The 18986-nt window shown below is 41.3% G+C and overlaps 1 protein-coding gene across 14 annotated transcripts in view; it reads right to left on the bottom strand.

Moving 5' to 3' along the window:
* The window catches only part of LOC126197486 (WD repeat-containing protein 76-like), a 400466-nt gene that overhangs the window by 14184 nt on the left and 367296 nt on the right, over positions 1-18986 (bottom strand). For 13 of the 14 annotated variants that reach the window (XM_049934649.1, XM_049934650.1, XM_049934651.1 and 10 more), the window contains one exon: positions 14197-14315. The exons of the other annotated variant lie outside the window; for it this stretch is intronic. In XM_049934649.1, the coding sequence (XP_049790606.1) occupies positions 14197-14315 (119 nt within the window). The remainder of the gene's footprint in view (positions 1-14196; positions 14316-18986) is intronic. 14 annotated transcript variants of the gene reach the window in all.

The raw sequence follows: 18986 nt of genomic DNA on the forward strand, positions 1-18986 counted from the left end.
AAAAGCAGATAAGAAGTCTGCTTCATGCCTTCCCAGGAAACAACATCTATTTCTTCTCATATTTAAGTGTAGAGGAACATGGTTTTTCAAAGAAACATTATCGACAGCACTGAAGAGATTTATATCAAATAAATTAATGAGACACAGTAATGACCCCAATGGTACAACAAACATGTTAGCACACTGTTGCAGAAGAGACAAAAAAGCATGCCAAATTTAAAAGAATGCAAACTCCTCAAGAATGGCTAAGTTTTACAGCAGCTTAAAATTTAGTGTGAAATTTCTGGTCGTACATGAAGTACACTAGCAACAATACACAATCAATACCCTCTCTGTGCAATAGGGATGGTAATGTTATTAATGACAGTGCCACTAAAGCACAGTTACTAAATATGGTTTTCGGAATTAGTTTCATAAGGAAGATAAAGTAAATATTGAAAAATTGGAATCAACAACTGCCGCCAACATGAGTAACTTAGAAGTAGGTATCCTTGATGTAGCAAAGCAGCTTCAGTCACTTAATAAAGGCAACCTCTGGTCCAGATTGTACATAAATTACATTCCTTTCACAGTATGCAGATACAAAGCTCCTTACAAAGTAATCATTTACAATAGCTCACTCAACGGAGTGTCCATACTTACAGACTGGACAATTGCACAGTCACACCAATACTGAAGAAAGGAAGTAGGAATAAACCGATAAATTTCAGACCAATACCACTGATGCCAATTTGCAGCAGGATTTTGATGTAGAAAATTCTCACAAGTAATGAGTGCTATCGACAGGGGATCACAAATTGATTCAATATTTCCAGGTTTCCGAAAGGCTTTTGATACTGTTCTTCAGAAGCAGCTTCTAATCAAACTGCTTGGCTACAAAGTACAGTCTCAGCTGCACGACTGAATTCATGACTTCTTGTCAGAAAGGCCACAATTCGTACTAAATGACACAAAGTTATCGAGTACAACAGAGATGGTGTCTGGAGATGCCCAAGGAAGTGTTATAGGCCATCTGTTGCTTCTAATCTATATAAATGATTTAGGAGACAATGTGAGCAACTATATTAGATTGTTTGCACATTATGCTTTCACTTACATCTAGTAATGTCATCAGAAGATCAAAACCAACTGCAAAATGATTTGACAAAATATCAGTATGGTGCTAAGAGTGGCAACTGGCCCTGAATAACGAAAAGTGTGAAATCCACGCGAGTGCTGGAAGGAATCTGTTAAACTTTGATTACACAATGAATCACTCAAATCTAAAGGCTGTTAATCCAACTAAGTGCCCACTAATTACAATTACAAATAACAAATTTGAACGATCACATACATAATGTTGTGTAGAAAACAAAAACTGTTTTATCGGCAGAACACTTACGCTGTCGGCACACGGACCATGCTGTCGAACGTTAACGTTGAGCGTGCCAAGTTCAATGTGCTGCTGAACGCTCAGAAACGATGCGACTTGTGCACACAGTACGTGCGCACCAACATGGTATACGCGATTGCAACACACTCAGCGGCAGTTGAGGGATATTTCTAGTTCCTAAATCACACTGTTTACTCAACGGACCTGCATAAAATTCCCACTTTAGCTCTATTAAAACACACATGTACACCATAAGTGCCATGTCCAATCAATAATGACACAGGCTTATAAAATTGTGTTACAAATTTGGAATACTTATCCACGTAAGTTGTTGTCGTGGTCTTCAGTCCTGAGACTGGTTTGATGCAGCTCTCCATGCTACTCTATACTGTGCAAGCTTCATCATCTCACAGTACTTACTGCAGCCTACATCCTTCTAAATCTGCTTAGTGTATTCATGTCTTGGCCTTCCTCTACGATTTTTACCCTCCACGCTGCCCTCCAATACTAAATTGGTGATCCTCGATGTCTCAGAACGTGTCCTACCAACCGATCCCTTCTTCTAGTCAAAGTGTGCCACAAGCTCCTCTTCTCTCCAATTCTATTCAATACCTCCTCATGAGTTACGTAATCTACCCATCTAACCTTCAGCATTCTTCTGTAGCACCACATTTCAAAAGCTTCTATTCTCTTTTTGTCCAAACTACTTATCGTCCATGTTTCACTTCCATACATGGCTGCACTCCATACAAATACTTTCAGAAACGACTTCCTGACACTTAAATCTATACTCGATGTTCACAAATTTCTCTTCTTCAGAAACGCTTTCCTTGCCATTGCCAGTCTACATTTTATATCCTCTCTACTTCGACCATCATCAGTTATTTTACTCCCCAAATAGCACAACTCTTTTACTATTTCAAGTGTCTCATTTCCTAAGCTAATTCCCTCAGCATCACCTGACTTAATTCGACTACATTCCATTATCCTCATTTTGCTTTTGTTGATGTTCATTTTATACCCTCCTTTCAAGACACTGTCCATTCCTTTCAACTGCTCTTCCAAGTCCTTTGCTGTCTGTGACAGAATTACATTGTCATCGGCGAACCTCAAAGTTTTTATTTCTTCTGCATGGATTTTAATACCTACTCCAAACTTTTCGTTTGTTTCCTTTATTGCTCGCTCAATATACAGATTGAATAACATCGGGGATAGGCTACAACCCTGTCTCAATCCCTTCCCAACAACTGCTTCCCTTTCATATCCCTCAACTCTTATAACTGCCATCTGGTTTCTGTACAAATTGTAAATAGCCTTTCGCTCTCTGTATTTTACCCCTGTCACCTTCAGAATTTGAAAGAGAGTATTCCAATCAACATTGTCAAAAGCTTTCTCCCAGTCTACAAATGCTAGAAACGTAGGTTTGCCTTTCCTTAATCTTTCTTCTAAGATAAGTCATAAGGTCAGTATTGCCTCACGTGTTCCAGTATTTCTACGGAATCCAAACTGATCTTCCCCGAGGTTGGCTTCTATCAGTTTTTCCATTCGTCTGTAAAGAATTCGCTTTAGTATTTTGCAGCTGTGACTTATTAAACTGACAGTTAGGTAATTTTCACATCTGTCAACACCTGCTTTCTTTGGGATTGGGATTATTGTATTCTTCTTGAAGTCTGAGGGTATTTCACCTGTCTCATACATCTTGCTCACCAGATGGTAGAGTTTTGTCACGACTGGCTCTCCCAAGGCTGTCAGTAATTCCAATGGAATGTTGTCTAGTACGGGGGTCTTGTTTCGACTCAGGTCTTTCAGTGCTCTGTCAAACTCTACACGCAATATAATATCTCCCATTTCATCTTCATCTACATCCTCTTCCATTTCCATAATATTGTCCTCAAGTACATCGCCCTTGTATAGACCCTCTATATACGCCTTTCACCTTTCCCTTCTTTGCTTAGAACTGGGTTTCCATCAAAGCTCTTGATATTCGTGCAGTTGGTTCTCCTTTCTCCAAAGGTCTCTTTAATTTTGCTGTAGGCAGTATCTATCTTACCCTTAGTGAGATAAGCCTCTACATCCTTACATTTGTCCTCTAGCCATCCCTGCTTAGCCATTTTGCACTTCCTGTCGATATCATTTTTGAGACGTTTGCCTGCTTCATTTACTGCATTTTTGTATTTTCTTCTTTCATCAATTAAATTCAATATTTCTTCTGTTACCCAAGGGTTTCTACTAGCCCTCATCTTTTTACCTATTTGATCCTCTGCTGCCTTCACTATTTCATCCCTCAAAGCTATCCATTCTTCTTCTACTGTATTTCTTTCCCCCATTCCTGTCAATTGTTCCCTTATGCTCTCCCTGAAACTCTGTACAACCTCTGGTTCTTTCAGTTTATCCAGGTCCCATCTCCTTAAATTCCCACCTTTTTGCAGTTTCTTCAGTTTTAATCTACAGTTCATAACCAATAGATTATCCACATCTGCCCCTGGAAATGTGTTACAATTTAAAACCTGGTTCCTAAATCTCTGTCTTACCATGATATAATCTACCTGATACCTTTTAGTATCTCCAGGGTTCTTCCATGCATACAACCTTCTTTCATGATTCTTAAACCAAGTGTTAGCTATGATTAAGTTATGCTCTGCGCAAAATTCTACCAGGCGGCTTCCTCTTTCATTTCTTAGCCCCAATCCATATTCACCTACTATGTTTCCTTCTCTCCCTTTTCCTACTCTTCAATTCCAGTCACCCATGACTATTAAATTTTTGTCTCCCTTCACTACCTGAATAATTTCTTTTATCTCGTCATACATTTCTTCAATTTCTTCGTCATCTGCAGAGCTAGTTGACATATAAACTTGTACTACTGTAGTAGGTGTGGGCTTCGTATCTTAGCCACAATAATGCGTTCACTATGCTGTTTGTAGTAGCTTACCCGTACTCCTATTTTTTTATTCATTATTAAACCTACTCCTGCATTACCCCTGTTTGATTTTGTATTTAAAACCCTGTATTCAACTGACCGAAAGTCTTTTTCCTCCTGCCACCGAACTACACTAATTCCCACTATATCTAACATTAACCTATCCATTTCCCTTTTTAAATTTTCTAACCTACCTGTCTGATTAAGGGATCTGACATTCCACGCTCCGATCCGTAGAACGCCAGTTTTCTTTCTCCTGATAACAACGATCACTTGAGTAGTCCCCGCCCGGAGATCCGAATGGGGGACTATTTTCCCTCCGGAATATTTTACCCAAGAGGACGCCATCATTTTATCATAGAGTACAGCTGCATGCCCTCGGGAAAAATTACAGCTGTAGTTTCCCCTTGCTTTCAGCCGTTCGCAGTAACAGAACAGCAAGGCCGTTTTGGTTAGTGTTACAAGGCCGGATCAGTCAATCATCCAGACCGTTGCCCCTGCAACTACTGAAAAAGCTGCTGCCCCTCTTCAGGAACCACACGTTTGTCTGGCTTCTTAACAGATACCCCTCCGTTGTGGTTGCACCTACGGTACGGCTATCTGTATCGTTGAGGCATGCAAGCCTCCCCACCAACAGCAAGGTCCATGGTTCATTGGGGGGGGGGGGGGGGGGGGGGAGGCTCCACATAAGATAAACATTATTTCATCAACCCCAAGGTCAGTCTTACTTGATCACTGTTCCTACCCAGTAACAGAATCTTTGCAACATGTGAATTACAATTCATAAAAGAAAAAGGAGCAAAATATCTTTATACAAGTAGCGCAAGATGTCCTGTAGATTAAGCCAATCGAACAAAGTCACCCCTCAAAAAAAGGTGAACTTATATTTACATAACATCAAATATTTTGGTATATATTTATATTAAACTAATAATAAAGTATCAGAACCTTAAAAAAATGCGAAAGTTAGGAAAAAAAATTTGGAATTATCAAGACGGGAACCACTGCCCAACTACTAACGCAATACTGGGCAGTGACACTACTCATTACACTAAATCAACATCACATCTTTTGACAAACTGCCTATTGGCTTCTGTCTCGGGTTCTTCGGCCGACGTTCATCTAATGATTTTTCTGACGTTTCGCCAGCACGAGTGGCTGGCATTGTCAAAGCTTCACCCTCCATTGCCGGTGGTGAACTGGAGCCGAGCTCGCGGGCGCAGACTATATGTACCTGGCGCGCCAACGTCCGAGGGCTTCTCCGCGGTCATTTCCGGTGCGGTTCTCCTCTTGCTACCTGCGACGGTCGTTCGCTGCAGTACGGGAAGCCAGGAGCCGTTGACCTTAAGGCTTTCCTCTTTCTTGTTCAAACTGTTCGCGTGTTTTTGTATTTCTACAGCTTCTCTGAACAAGCGCGTGTGATAGTGGTTCTCTACAGCCAGAACTTCCGTGTCGGCGAATTTTATTACGTGGTCGGTCTCATTCAGTGCGTGTTCTGCCACGGCCGATTTCTCCACCTGCCCCAACCTGCAATGTCGCTTATGCTCCTTGATCCTGGTGTTAATGGATCGTCCAGTCATCCCGACATAAACTTTTCCGCATGTGCATGGTATGCGGTATATTCCCGACATTGCAAGTGGGTCTCTTTTCTCCTTCGCCGATCTAAGACACTCTTTGATCTTCCTTGTCGGTTTGAAGATCGTCTTTACGCCATGTTTGCGCAATATACGGCCGATTCTGTCCGTCACTCTGGGAATGTATGGCAGAAAGGCCGTACCCGACATTTCTTTTTCTGGTTCCTTACTTCGCCGAATGTTTGGCTCAGTTACACTTCTAATATAATTTGTGGAGTACCCATTGCTCCTCAGGACTGTTTCCAGGTGTTGCATTTCTCGTTTGAGGTGTTGCGGCTCACATATTCGTCCTGCTCTCGTTACGAGCGTACTAATCATGCCCCTTTTCTGGCTTGGGTGGTGGTTTGACAGTTTGTGCAGGTATCGGTCCGTGTGAGTCGGTTTTCGATACACGCTGTGTCCCAGGTTTTCGCCGTCCCTTGTGACCAGCACATCTAGAAATGGCAGTTTCTTGTATCACACGGAATACGAATCGATTGATCAAGGCGTCTTCTCTGCCGGCGGACATACAGAGAAACCTGCGCAACACAGAAGCCCTACCACCTCGGCTGTATGGATTACCCAAGATCCATAAGAACAACGATCCACTGAGACCGATCGTTAGCGCTCCTGGATCACCGACATATAAACTGGCAAAACACTTGGCCTCTCTGCTCCAACCACACGTGGGGAAGACCGACACATACATTAAGGACTCAGGACATTTCATTGAGAAGCTGAAGAAACTGAAACTTGCACCAAACGACATCCTGGTCAGCTTTGATGTTGTTTCGTTATTTACGAAAGTGCCACTCAGTGACGCTCTGGAGCACATCGGTTCCATTTTCCCGCTAGACATCAGAAAGCTCTTCCATGCATGTCTCACCACGAGCTATTTCACGTGGAATGGCGACTTCTACGAACAGCTGGAAGGCGTCGCCATGGGTAGTCCTCTCAGTCCAGTGGTGGCCAACTTCTTCATGGAACAATTCGAAGCACAGGCACTGGACTCGGCGACTTGCAAACCTAAGGTGTGGTACAGGTACGTCGATGATACTTTCGTGGTGTGGAGCCATGGTGAAGAACAGCTCGGTGACTTCCTAAGACACCTGAACAGCCTCCATGCCAACATAACATTTACCATGGAAGTAGAAAAGGACAAGAAACTGCCATTTCTAGATGTGCTGGTCACAAGGGACGGCGAAAACCTGGGACACAGCGTGTATCGAAAACCGACTCACACGGACCGATACCTGCACAAACTGTCAAACCACCACCCAAGCCAGAAAAGGGGCATGATTAGTACGCTCGTAACGAGAGCAGGACGAATATGTGAGCCGCAACACCTCAAACGAGAAATGCAACACCTGGAAACAGTCCTGAGGAGCAATGGGTACTCCACAAATTATATTAGAAGTGTAACTGAGCCAAACATTCGGCGAAGTAAGGAACCAGAAAAAGAAATGTCGGGTACGGCCTTTCTGCCATACATTCCCAGAGTGACGGACAGAATCGGCCGTATATTGCGCAAACATGGCGTAAAGACGATCTTCAAACCGACAAGGAAGATCAAAGAGTGTCTTAGATCGGCGAAGGAGAAAAGAGACCCACTTGCAATGTCGGGAATATACCGCATACCATGCACATGCGGAAAAGTTTATGTCGGGATGACTGGACGATCCATTAACACCAGGATCAAGGAGCATAAGCGACATTGCAGGTTGGGGCAGGTGGAGAAATCGGCCGTGGCAGAACACGCACTGAATGAGACCGACCACGTAATAAAATTCGCCGACACGGAAGTTCTGGCTGTAGAGAACCACTATCACACGCGCTTGTTCAGAGAAGCTGTAGAAATACAAAAACACGCGAACAGTTTGAACAAGAAAGAGGAAAGCCTTAAGGTCAACGGCTCCTGGCTTCCCGTACTGCAGCGAACGACCGTCGCAGGTAGCAAGAGGAGAACCGCACCGGAAATGACCGCGGAGAAGCCCTCGGACGTTGGCGCGCCAGGTACATATAGTCTGCGCCCGCGAGCTCGGCTCCAGTTCACCACCGGCAATGGAGGGTGAAGCTTTGACAATGCCAGCCACTCGTGCTGGCGAAACGTCAGAAAAATCATTAGATGAACGTCGGCCGAAGAACCCGAGACAGAAGCCAATAGGCAGTTTGTCAACAAGTGGCCACGAAAGCCTCAACAATTTTGTATCACATCTTTTGTATATAATCATATTATGTTACCCCTCCTCCCCCCATGAACCATGGACCTTGCCGTTGGTGGGGAGGCTTGCGTGCCTCAGCGATACAGATAGCCGTACCGTACGTGCAACCACAACGGAGGGGTATCTGTTGAGAGGCCAGACAAACGTATGGTTCCTGAAGAGGGGCAGCAGCCTTTTGAGTGGTTGTAAGGGCAACAGTCTGGATGATTGACTGATCTGGCCTTGTAACAATAACCAAAACGGCCTTGCTGTGCTGGTACTGCGAACGGTTGAAAGCAAGGGGAAACTATGGCCGTAATTTTTCCCGAGGGCATGCAGCTTTACTGTATGATTAAATGATGATGGCGTCCTCTTGGGTAAAATATTCCGGAGGTAAAATAGTCCCCCATTCGGAACTCCGGGCGCGGACTACTCAAGAGGATGTCGTTATCAGGAGAAAGAAAACTGGCGTTCCACGGATCGGAGCGTGGAATGTCAGATCCCTTAATCAGACAGGTAGGTTAGAAAATTTAAAAAGGGAAATGGATAGGTTAATGTTAGATATAGTGGGAATTAGTGAAGTTCGGTGGCAGGAGGAACAAGACTTCTGGTCAGGTGACTACATGGTTATAAACACAAAATCAAATAGGGGTAATGCAGGAGTAGGTTTAATAATGAATAAAAAAATAGGAGTACGGGTTAGCTACTACAAACAGCATAGTGAACGCATTATTGTGGCTAAGATACGAAGCCCACACCTACTACAGTAGTACAAGTTTATATGTCAACTAGCTCTGCAGATGACGAAGAAATTGAAGAAATGTATGACGAGATAAAAGAAATTATTCAGGTAGTGAAGGGAGACAAAAATTTAATAGTCATGGGTGACTGGAATTGAAGAGTAGGAAAAGGGAGAGAAGGAAACATAGTAGGTGAATATGGATTGGGGCTAAGAAATGAAAGAGGAAGCCGCCTGGTAGAATTTTGCGCAGAGCATAACTTAATCATAGCTAACACTTGGTTTAAGAATCATGAAAGAAGGTTGTATGCATGGAAGAACCCTGGAGATACTAAAAGGTATCAGGTAGATTATATCATGGTAAGACAGAGATTTAGGAACCAGGTTTTAAATTGTAACACATTTCCAGGGGCAGATGTGGACAATCTATTGGTTATGAACTGTAGATTAAAACTGAAGAAACTGCAAAAAGGTGGGAATTTAAGGAGATGGGACCTGGATAAACTGAAAGAACCAGAGGTTGTACAGAGTTTCAGGGAGAGCATAAGGGGACAATTGACAGGAGGGGGGAAAGAAATACAGTAGAACAAGAATGGGTAGCTTTGAGGGATGAAGTAGTGAAGGCAGCAGAGGATCAAGTAGGTAAAAAGACGAGGGCTAGTAGAAATCCTTGGGTAACAGAAGAAATATTGAATTTAATTGATGAAAGGAGAAAATATAAAAATGCAGTAAATGAAGCAGGCAAAAAGGAATACACACGTCTCAAAAATGATATCGACAGGAAGTGCAAAATGGCTAAGCAGGCATGGCTAGAGGACAAATGTAAAGATGTAGAGGCTTATCTCACTAGCAGTAAGATAGATACTGCCTACAGGAAAGTTAAAGAGACCTTTGGAGGTACGAGAACCACATGTATGAACATCAAGAGCTCAGATGGAAACCCAGTTCTAAGCAAAGAAGGGAAATCAGAAAGGTGGAAGGAGTATATAGAGGGTCTATACAAGGGCGATGTACTTGAGGACAATATTATGGAACTGGAAGAGGATGTAGATGAAGCTGAAATGGGAGATACGATACTGCGTGAAGAGTTTGACAGAGCACTGAAAGACCTGAGTCGAAACAAGGCCCCCGGAGTAGACAACATTCCATTGGAATTACTGACAGCCTTGGGAGTGCCAGTCCTAACAAAACTCTACCATCTGGTGAGCAAGATGTATGAAACAGGCGAAATACCCGCAGACTTCAAGAAGAATATAATAATTCCAATCCCATAGAAAGCATGTGTTGACAGATGTGAAAATTACCGAACAATCAGTTTAATAAGCCACAGCTGCAAAATACTAATGCAAATTCTTTGCAGACGAATGGAAAAAGTGGTAGAAACCGATCTCGGGGAAGATCAGTTTGGATTCCGTAGAAATACTGGAACATGTGAGGCAATACTGACCTTACGACTTATCTTAGAAGAAAGATTAAGGAAAGGCAAACCTACGTTTCTAGCATATGTAGACTTAGAGAAAGCTTTTGACAATGTTGACTGGAATACTCTCTTTCAAATTCTAAAGGTGGCAGGGGTAAAATACAGAGAGCGAAAGGCTATTTACAATTTGTACAGAAACCAGATGGCAGTTATAAGAGTTGAGGGATATGAAAGGGAAGCAGTTGTTGGGAATGGAGGAAGACAGGCTTGTAGCCTCTCCCCGATGTTATTCAATCTGTATATTGAGCAAGCAGTAAAGGAAACAAAAGAAAAATTCGGAGTAGGTATTAAAAATCCATGGAGAAGAAATAAAAACTTTGAGGTTCGCCGATGACATTGTAATTCTGTCAGAGACAGCAAAGGACTTGGAAGAGCAGTTGAATGGAATGGATAGCGTCTTGAAAGGAGGATATAAGATGAACATCAACAAAAGCAAAATGAGGATAATGGAATGTAGTCGAATTAAGTCGGGTGATGTTGAGGGTATTGGATTAGGAAATAAGACACTTAAAGTAATAAAGGAGTTTTGCTATTTGGGGAGCAAAATAACTGATGATGGTTGAAGTAGAGAGGATATAAAATGTAGACTGGCAATGGCAAGGAAAGCGTTTCTGAAGAAGAGAAATTTGTTAACATTGAGTATAGATTTAAGTGTTAGGAAGTCGTTTCTGAAAGTATTTGTATGGAGTGTAGCTGTGTATGGAAGTGAAACATGGACGATAAATAGTTTAGACAAGAAGAGAATAGAAGCTTTCGAAATGTGGTGCTACAGAAGAATGCTGAAGATTAGATGGGTAGATCACATAACTAATGAGGAGGTACTAAATAGGATTGGGGAGAAGAGAAGTTTGTGGCACAGCTTGACCAGAAGAAGGGATCGGTTGGTAGGACATGTTCTGAGGCATCAAGGGATCACCAATTTAGTATTGGAGGGCAGCGTGGAGGGTAAAAATCGTAGAGGGAGACCAAGAGATGAATACACTAAGCAGATTCGGAAGGATGTAGGTTGCAGTAAGTACTGGGAGATGAAGAAGCTTGCACAGGATAGAGTAGATGGAGAGCTGCATCAAACCAGTCTCAGGACTGAAGACCACAACAACAACATGTTACCCCTTGCTGAAAACCGTAATCGTAGATATGTTACTAATTGAAATTTAATTATAACAAATTGTACCAAGAACAAAATGTTTTGGATGGATCTTCAGTGTGTCACTGCCTTCAAATAGCCTACTCTCATAATACACAAGTTACAATAATTCTTTTGCCACGAATATGATGTTTCTCATTATTTTATTGGAACGAATCACACAGTTAACAATGGGTCTTCCAGTGATTCTCAATTTGCTGGTGCTCAGAAACGGCATATATACATATAGGCTTGAAATGAATGCCAATATGTCGCCTCGCAACTCTGTACTGAAGGGAGACGGCGTACTTGTGATGTAGGTGGCGGTGTGCCATCTCACTGGTCAACGCTCAGAATATCTGACATGCCAGATATTGCTCTGCACATTCGGAAAGACTCCAGAGCGTGCTATTCCACAATATGATATCAGAAACTTGGCACGCTCAACACTCAACATTCAGATGCACGGTCCGTGTGCCGACAGCTATAGGAGATGCAACTTTTCTACTAAAGAGACTGCCTATATTGCATTGTTTCATCATCTGCTTCAGTACTGCTGTGTGGCATGGGATCCTTACCAGAGAGGACTGACGGTGGACTTCAAAGAAGTTCAAAGCTCAGCTCACTTTTGTATTATTGTGAAATTGAGGAAAGTGTCATTGGTATATAGGTATCGATAAATGTACCTTCTATTTTTGTCAAAATCTACAACAACGTTTGTCAAAATTAACTTTTTTTCTGTAAATGATTAGACTCATAAATGTAAAACTTTGTCACGTTACATGAATGAAGACAAACAAAGCCTCAGTTATTTGAAACTGACTATTAAGTAAGTGCTGACTGGGAACTTTTTGACAGAAATGTTTGCTTTTGTTAAATCTTCAACAGCTTTATCACCGAAAAGGCCTTTGTTTTCTTCTTTTGGCTGTACTTCAGCTTTCAGCACATAACTGTTCTGTTGAAAAGTAGCAGTATTTTCCCACCAACGAACTGAATGTGTCTCTGATTTAAGTCCTTTCTTCACATTATTTATCTTTTTCCCACCCAATTCGATGATCACAAAATGTGGAGAATATTAATTTCTACCTTTCGTGGACTTTCATAGCCTTGCAAATCCACACTTGACAATGATACACATAGTGCTGACAAGGCACTTAGCATACAAGATGAACCAAAAGTTACTATTGAAAAGTTATGTGAATAATTTTGGTTCAAAAAATGGTTCAAATGGCTCTGAGCACTATGCGATTTAACTTATGAGGTCATCAGTCGCCTAGAACTTAGAACTAATTAAACCTAACTAACCTAAGGACATCACACACATCCATGCCCGAGGCAGGATTCGAACCTGCGACCGTAGCAATAATTTTGGCATAGTCAAAAAACGTTTGAGATTTTGTTTTCCGATCACTATAGTATAGAACGTGGACACTGTATAGTGGTAGCCTACCAAGAGCACAAACAAGTTTGTATTTTGACCATCAGAGAGGAGGTGACCAGTGCGAGGAAACAAACCCTGGCTTCCTCACACAGGGCAGCAGCCTAAACCCATGTTCTGCAAAAGCAGAGCTGACATCATCACAGGGATCGGCAATCTCTTCTGGTGTTTGAAGGGTCATAATCAAAATCTGTGATGAACCAGATTAGTCACTGCATTTCAAATACGAAAAGAAAACCACGACCAATGCACAACACGAAGCATTCATTAACGGCTACGCTGCAACTGCTTGTTAAGTTGGCTTGGCAGAGTATTGTTAACGAGGTAGTTCGATCCTGACCTCAAGCAGTATTTGACGCAACAATGCTTCAAAACAACCACCATCTTACTTTCCCACGTTGAAAGTGTCCTCATTACGCCAACTTTTGAACTTTAGCAAACAAACATACATACATTCTCTCTCTCTCTCTCTCTCTCTCTCTCTCTCTCTCTCTCTCTCTCCCCCCCCCCCTCTCTTCCCCACCCCCTTTCTCTCTCTTTCTTTTTATTAAATGCTAGGCTGAGTACTACAATGCATTATTTGGTGTGTACCTTAAACAGACCTTTCAACTATCCACAGAATGGCACCAAAGCATCAAGTGCATTGATAAGTTATTTCTTTTGTGCACTTTCAATTTTGCAAACAGGTTGTAACACATGGTATCTTTTCAAACTGGGCTTCACCACATGATGTACAATACCAGTAAACAAAGTTGTTATGTTTCAACACCAATAAACAGCAAATAAAGCTACTTCAAACTATCTATGATAAAATAGTTCCTCTGGATACAATTCACTACGAAATAGCGTTATTAGGTAATTTTGCATTTTCACATTATGAGGCAGAATTTGCATTTATCGTAAAACTCTAATTTTTCGTGGCCCTATGGATATAACAACTGTGTTGTGATAGCAATCATTAAAAGAAAAGAATCTTTCGATGTGGCAAGATCTTTTCATGAAATCTCCACCTCCAATGTTCTCCAAATGCGAAAATGTCTCGTTGACATCTATCTATATAAGAAGAAATGATAATTATAATAAAACAAGATAAATCCGAGCTCATACAGAAAGATTTAAGTGTTCGTGTTTACTATGCACTGCTCATTGTCAATTGCAGAGTATTCAGTATACATAGGTGTAAGTGTACCACAAATGGGAACACATGAAAAGTAGTAAGCAACTACCATACGAAGCTCTTTTCTTAGTGATTAGTTGTTTGCTGAGACAACCTACAAAATGCAGCAAATTTTATGATATTTACTTACTCGTCTTGGATGCATCATGCTGCCGATAACAAATGCGTCTTCACGCAGAGGGTGCCATTTTGCTTTGAATGTTGTGAGCCATCTTCCAACGTGATTGTTGTGAGCAATATTCATTACAACTGAAACAGAATAGAAACACTGATTTATCCAACATGTAATGACTTTTAAATCTCTAAAAGTTCTCTCACAATAACCCCAGTAACAATCAATTTCCATTAATCAAATAACTGAAGGGCCAAGGCAATACAATAAGAAAAGCTATGGATGACTAACACTAGTCAGTCGAGTCAAGGGATATTTATCAGCATGGAAAGGTCGTACTGTACGCTGCAAGTTCTTAAGTAGTGCAGTAGCATGGTGCTGTCAGATCTTTTGGGTAAGTGGTAATAAAATGTATTGCAAGAAGAAGATACACTGAAGTCCATTGTATGTCACAAAATATAGCACTAACATGAACTGATATTTCATGCAATGAAAGTGCGATGAGGGAGCTGTCAGTGCAATAATGTTTAATGGAAATGATATTCAGTCTGCATTGTATTTGACACTGCATCTCATTGCCTCCCGGGAAAGTAAAACATCTACAGCAGTGAGTAACAGAAGTGCCAGCTAGAGGGAAAAAGGTAGAAGGTACTCCTCTTGACATTTTCTTCCCTCACTGGTGGCCTTGCAGTTCACCCCATTGTTATAAGAGCCTGGCCTGCACATGCCAAGCCAAGCCCGGCTGAGCTCGGCAAACTATGTCATCTGCCACATGTACGCACAATGCATTATGAGGCACTCGCTCAAAAGTAATATAATACCAAAATCTGAAGATAGCACACCGCAATAAAGATTTTATAGCCAGAACTGGACAATGACTTATTTCAAAATTTATTATGGGTGTAAAAACTATAAATCAAGAATATGTTTAGAAACTACTGTAGAGAAACAGCTGCCCTCCCAATTAGTATGTTCTCATGTGGTATAAAATGTGTAATATCAAAATATATTACTGCTCATCTGATAAATTGTCCATCTATTTCTGTTTTGATTAAGTGAACATTTTAAGCATTTCTTAGCTTCACATTACTTCAAACCTCGGTACAAAGCTAAGAACTTGGATCTTCTGCTTCCCACATATAACACTGAGCACCTTTCAGCACAGCCATTGTGTACTCATGGCTATTCAGGCTTGTACAGGTAAATTTTTTTTTTTTTTTTTGGGGGGGGGGGTAGAGAGGAATGACAGGAAATGGATGTGAGAGGGAGAACAGTGTTCACAGCTTTGGGGTGGCAAGGAACAAAAAATATATTGTTTTAAATTTAATTTATTGCTACTTAACTGTCCAGTTCTAAAGACTCAATTTCAGCACATTTTTCCATTTTCATTCAGGAAAGACAATTCTAGCATGCAACCTTTTCTTTCACTAGAGCCCATCATTTTGTACTGGCAGTGATAATTGATCACCATACAACATCTGGCTTCATTTCTGGTGCTAATCCATCTAGTTTAAATTGATTCTAAAGGTGCATGTGGCGCTTATTCATCTCTTCACGAAAATTACTGGATTTGGTGGGTGTAAGTGTTACCTTAGATGATCCTGCAACAAAGACAAGTTTGTTTCCTTGCCTTTCACAATGACATTGCCCTTTGAATCCTGCTAGATGTGCTTCCTGGTGTGATTCTGATTTAGCCAGGTCTCTTGAAGATAAACAATAGTACGATGACTCTTTACTGGTGTGCTTTTTGCTCAGGAAAGTTGCCCTATCTACTACAATAACGGATTTCTCCATCAGAATATGTCTTCTGTCACTGCATTCTCAGTACCTGCATCCCAATTATTTCAGAATTCTTCCATTCAAATTGCAGATGCCTGTGAAAGCAATCTAGTCATGTAAACTATCTGTTTCTTTTTGCTCATAGGGTACTTACCACGGCTGTAAAATTCCAACATAGTACAACGGACATCATTTTTCTGGAAATTGTCCGAATCACTGACAGTTATTCTACCACTAACATCTTTCCTCCGAGATTTAAACCTCACTTTTTGACCACAGTTTTGCAATTATCATACTTCTGCCAATATTGTATGATACTTTGTGAAACACCACATGCGCTTGCTGTTGAAGTCTGTGATGCTGACACGATTTCATCTCTTCTGTCAACATCTAAGGTTGTGAAGAAATTCACATGCCTCATATGTGAACCCCTTTGACTGTGTCTCTTAGTTGAGTCACCTTAACTCCACCAACAAGTACTACCACAGCGTCAAAATCTAAGATCGTTTTCTGGAACACTGAAGTTATGATGTATAAAATTTTAGTGAGGCCAATGCTACAATACAATGCTGAAACATGGACATTCAAGAAATTTCATGGAAAGCAACTTGACATATCCAGAAAAAAGATTTTCAGACATATTCTTGGACCAGTGGAGGAAAACTGGTGTGTGGAGGAGGAGATTTAACTATGAATTATGTAACCTATATAATAACTGAGACATGGTCATCTACATTAAGATTAAAAGGCAGGAATGACAGGGGCATGTACTGAGAGCAATCACAGAATGATCAAGAAGAATATACTCAGCTCAGTGATTGCAGGAACCAAGACAGATGACCAAAGCAAAGGTAGGAGGAAGGTACCACAGAAGACATGAAGGTTGTAATTCATAATTGGAGAAGTTTGGCACTAAATGGGAAAGAATGGAATAATCTTCTACAGAAGGCCAAGGCTCACAAAACACTGTCATACCGATGATGATGATGATGATGATGATGACGACGACGATGATTGGTTTGGAGGGTGCTGAACTGTGCACGTACAAATACCCCATTATTACACAGTCCAATTTTTTGCGCAGTTCAATCTAGCCACTGTCACGAATGACTATGATGATGATTAAATAGTAAGGGCAACACAAACACGCAGTCCCCAGACAGAGAAAATCCCTAACCAGGTCAGGAATCGATGCTGGGACCCTGTGATCCAGAGGCACCAATACTAGCCACTAGACCATGAGCTGCAGACGATGACGACAGTGATTATGATAACTGTTCTCTTCACCAACATACAATACTCATATACAGTGAACACACAAGCACATGCAGGGTAGCAACAGAGCTCCAAAGCCATGTCACCAATAGCATGAATGAAGTGACATATTGCCACATAAACACTGTTAATAACAGGTGTTTATCTGGCAGTAAATGTTTCATATGATGCTACTTGCATGGCACCTAAAGCAGAAATGACACTGCAGAAACAGTATGAGCTTAGAGCCACAAACAAAGCTAGACTAGGCAAATGGCTCTTCACTGGCACTTACAAATAGAGTGAAGATAGAGGTGAGACCCTGACATATCTCACCCTTTTATCAGGTGACATTTCAAATCATTGTTCAAGCACTGAGTATCACATGTAACGACACCTGGGATATGATGAAGATCAGCATCTCCATTTCCATACTTCAGCATTGTAACAAACTTTTGAAAGAGCACAAGCGAACCCAGCAATGCTTTGCAAATGTTAAATGTGAATGGGAACTGGATGTGTAGTATAACACCCCTTTTATGTCCCCGTAATTAATGTTTTCCTTCTGCCTGTAACATTTTTTATCACTCTCGTCAAATTTCCAATGTTTGCAATGTAAATTCGCTCCTGTTTGTGTGTTAATGTATGCTGTGTTGTCCAAACAAGACACAGCCAGGGCAAAAGCACCACAGGTGCAAAGATGCATGCTGGTGCAAGTGCCTTAGAGACTCCTCACTTGCAAGAGTTCCACAAGCACCATGGGCAGTGCTGAAGATGACGATATTGACTTCGCCTCAGCCAAGTACAATCCACCTTTGACTGTACGACAACAGACAGAAGCCTTCTCGGAAGAGAGAAGAGCAGCTCTCACCTACTCGGTTATAGATCATCATCCAGGGCTGACTTAGACAGGAAACTTTGTATAGTGCAGTCTTAGAAGTAGACACACAGCTGTTGTAAATTACATTTGCTATATACTGTGAAGTTTACTTACGATTATTTGCACTTTGGCCTTTTTTGTTATATTACATGCAGTGTTGCGCACTTCATTATTCAACAAGCCACAAAGAGAAGTAAACCGTTTTAACTCATTTGTGTGACTTTGTTACTAATTTGATGGAGTGTTGTAGAACCTTTGTTCTCCTATCCTGTTAGATGATCCTGGGGTATAGCTGTGTAACAGTGGCACAGAGAAATTGTCTTAGTGGTGTACTGCACCAAAAGCAGTTTCACAAGCTCAGCCTACCTTAACAACAACAGTGGCAATTTTGCTCCCCCCAGCAGTAGCGACAAGGCCTTACAAAACTGGTGACGAGGGTTTACAAAAATGTCCTGATAATTTCTCCCCAATTTATGTTTTATGAAACAATTGTTTATGGAGAGGAAAAAAAACTGGCGCAATCGACATAAAATGCCACTGGCATTGCTTTGGACTTCAAGTATTGTTTAGAAACATGTGGTTAACTTTGACACATGGATGTTCTATTCAGCAGATCACTATCAGTAGAAGTTAGAACAGTTAAACATTTTTCTCCTGCCACTGCAAACCTCTATTTGGTGTGGTGGCCAATGGTAAAAATTGTTTCGATGAACGTCTCAAGAAAGTGCGACTTCAGAGGAACATTCATTTGCTTCTTGTCACTGCAAACTTTCTTTCAATACTGTGTACCACACCTTACGTAGTTACATTACCATAGCCATATTGTTTCAGCATTAACTTCATCCTATGATTAAGACCATATGCAGAGGGCATCTACTTCCCAATATTTATAACC

The sequence above is a fragment of the Schistocerca nitens genome, chromosome 1 (genome assembly GCF_023898315.1).
Source record: "Schistocerca nitens isolate TAMUIC-IGC-003100 chromosome 1, iqSchNite1.1, whole genome shotgun sequence".
Lineage (NCBI taxonomy): Eukaryota > Metazoa > Arthropoda > Insecta > Orthoptera > Acrididae > Schistocerca > Schistocerca nitens.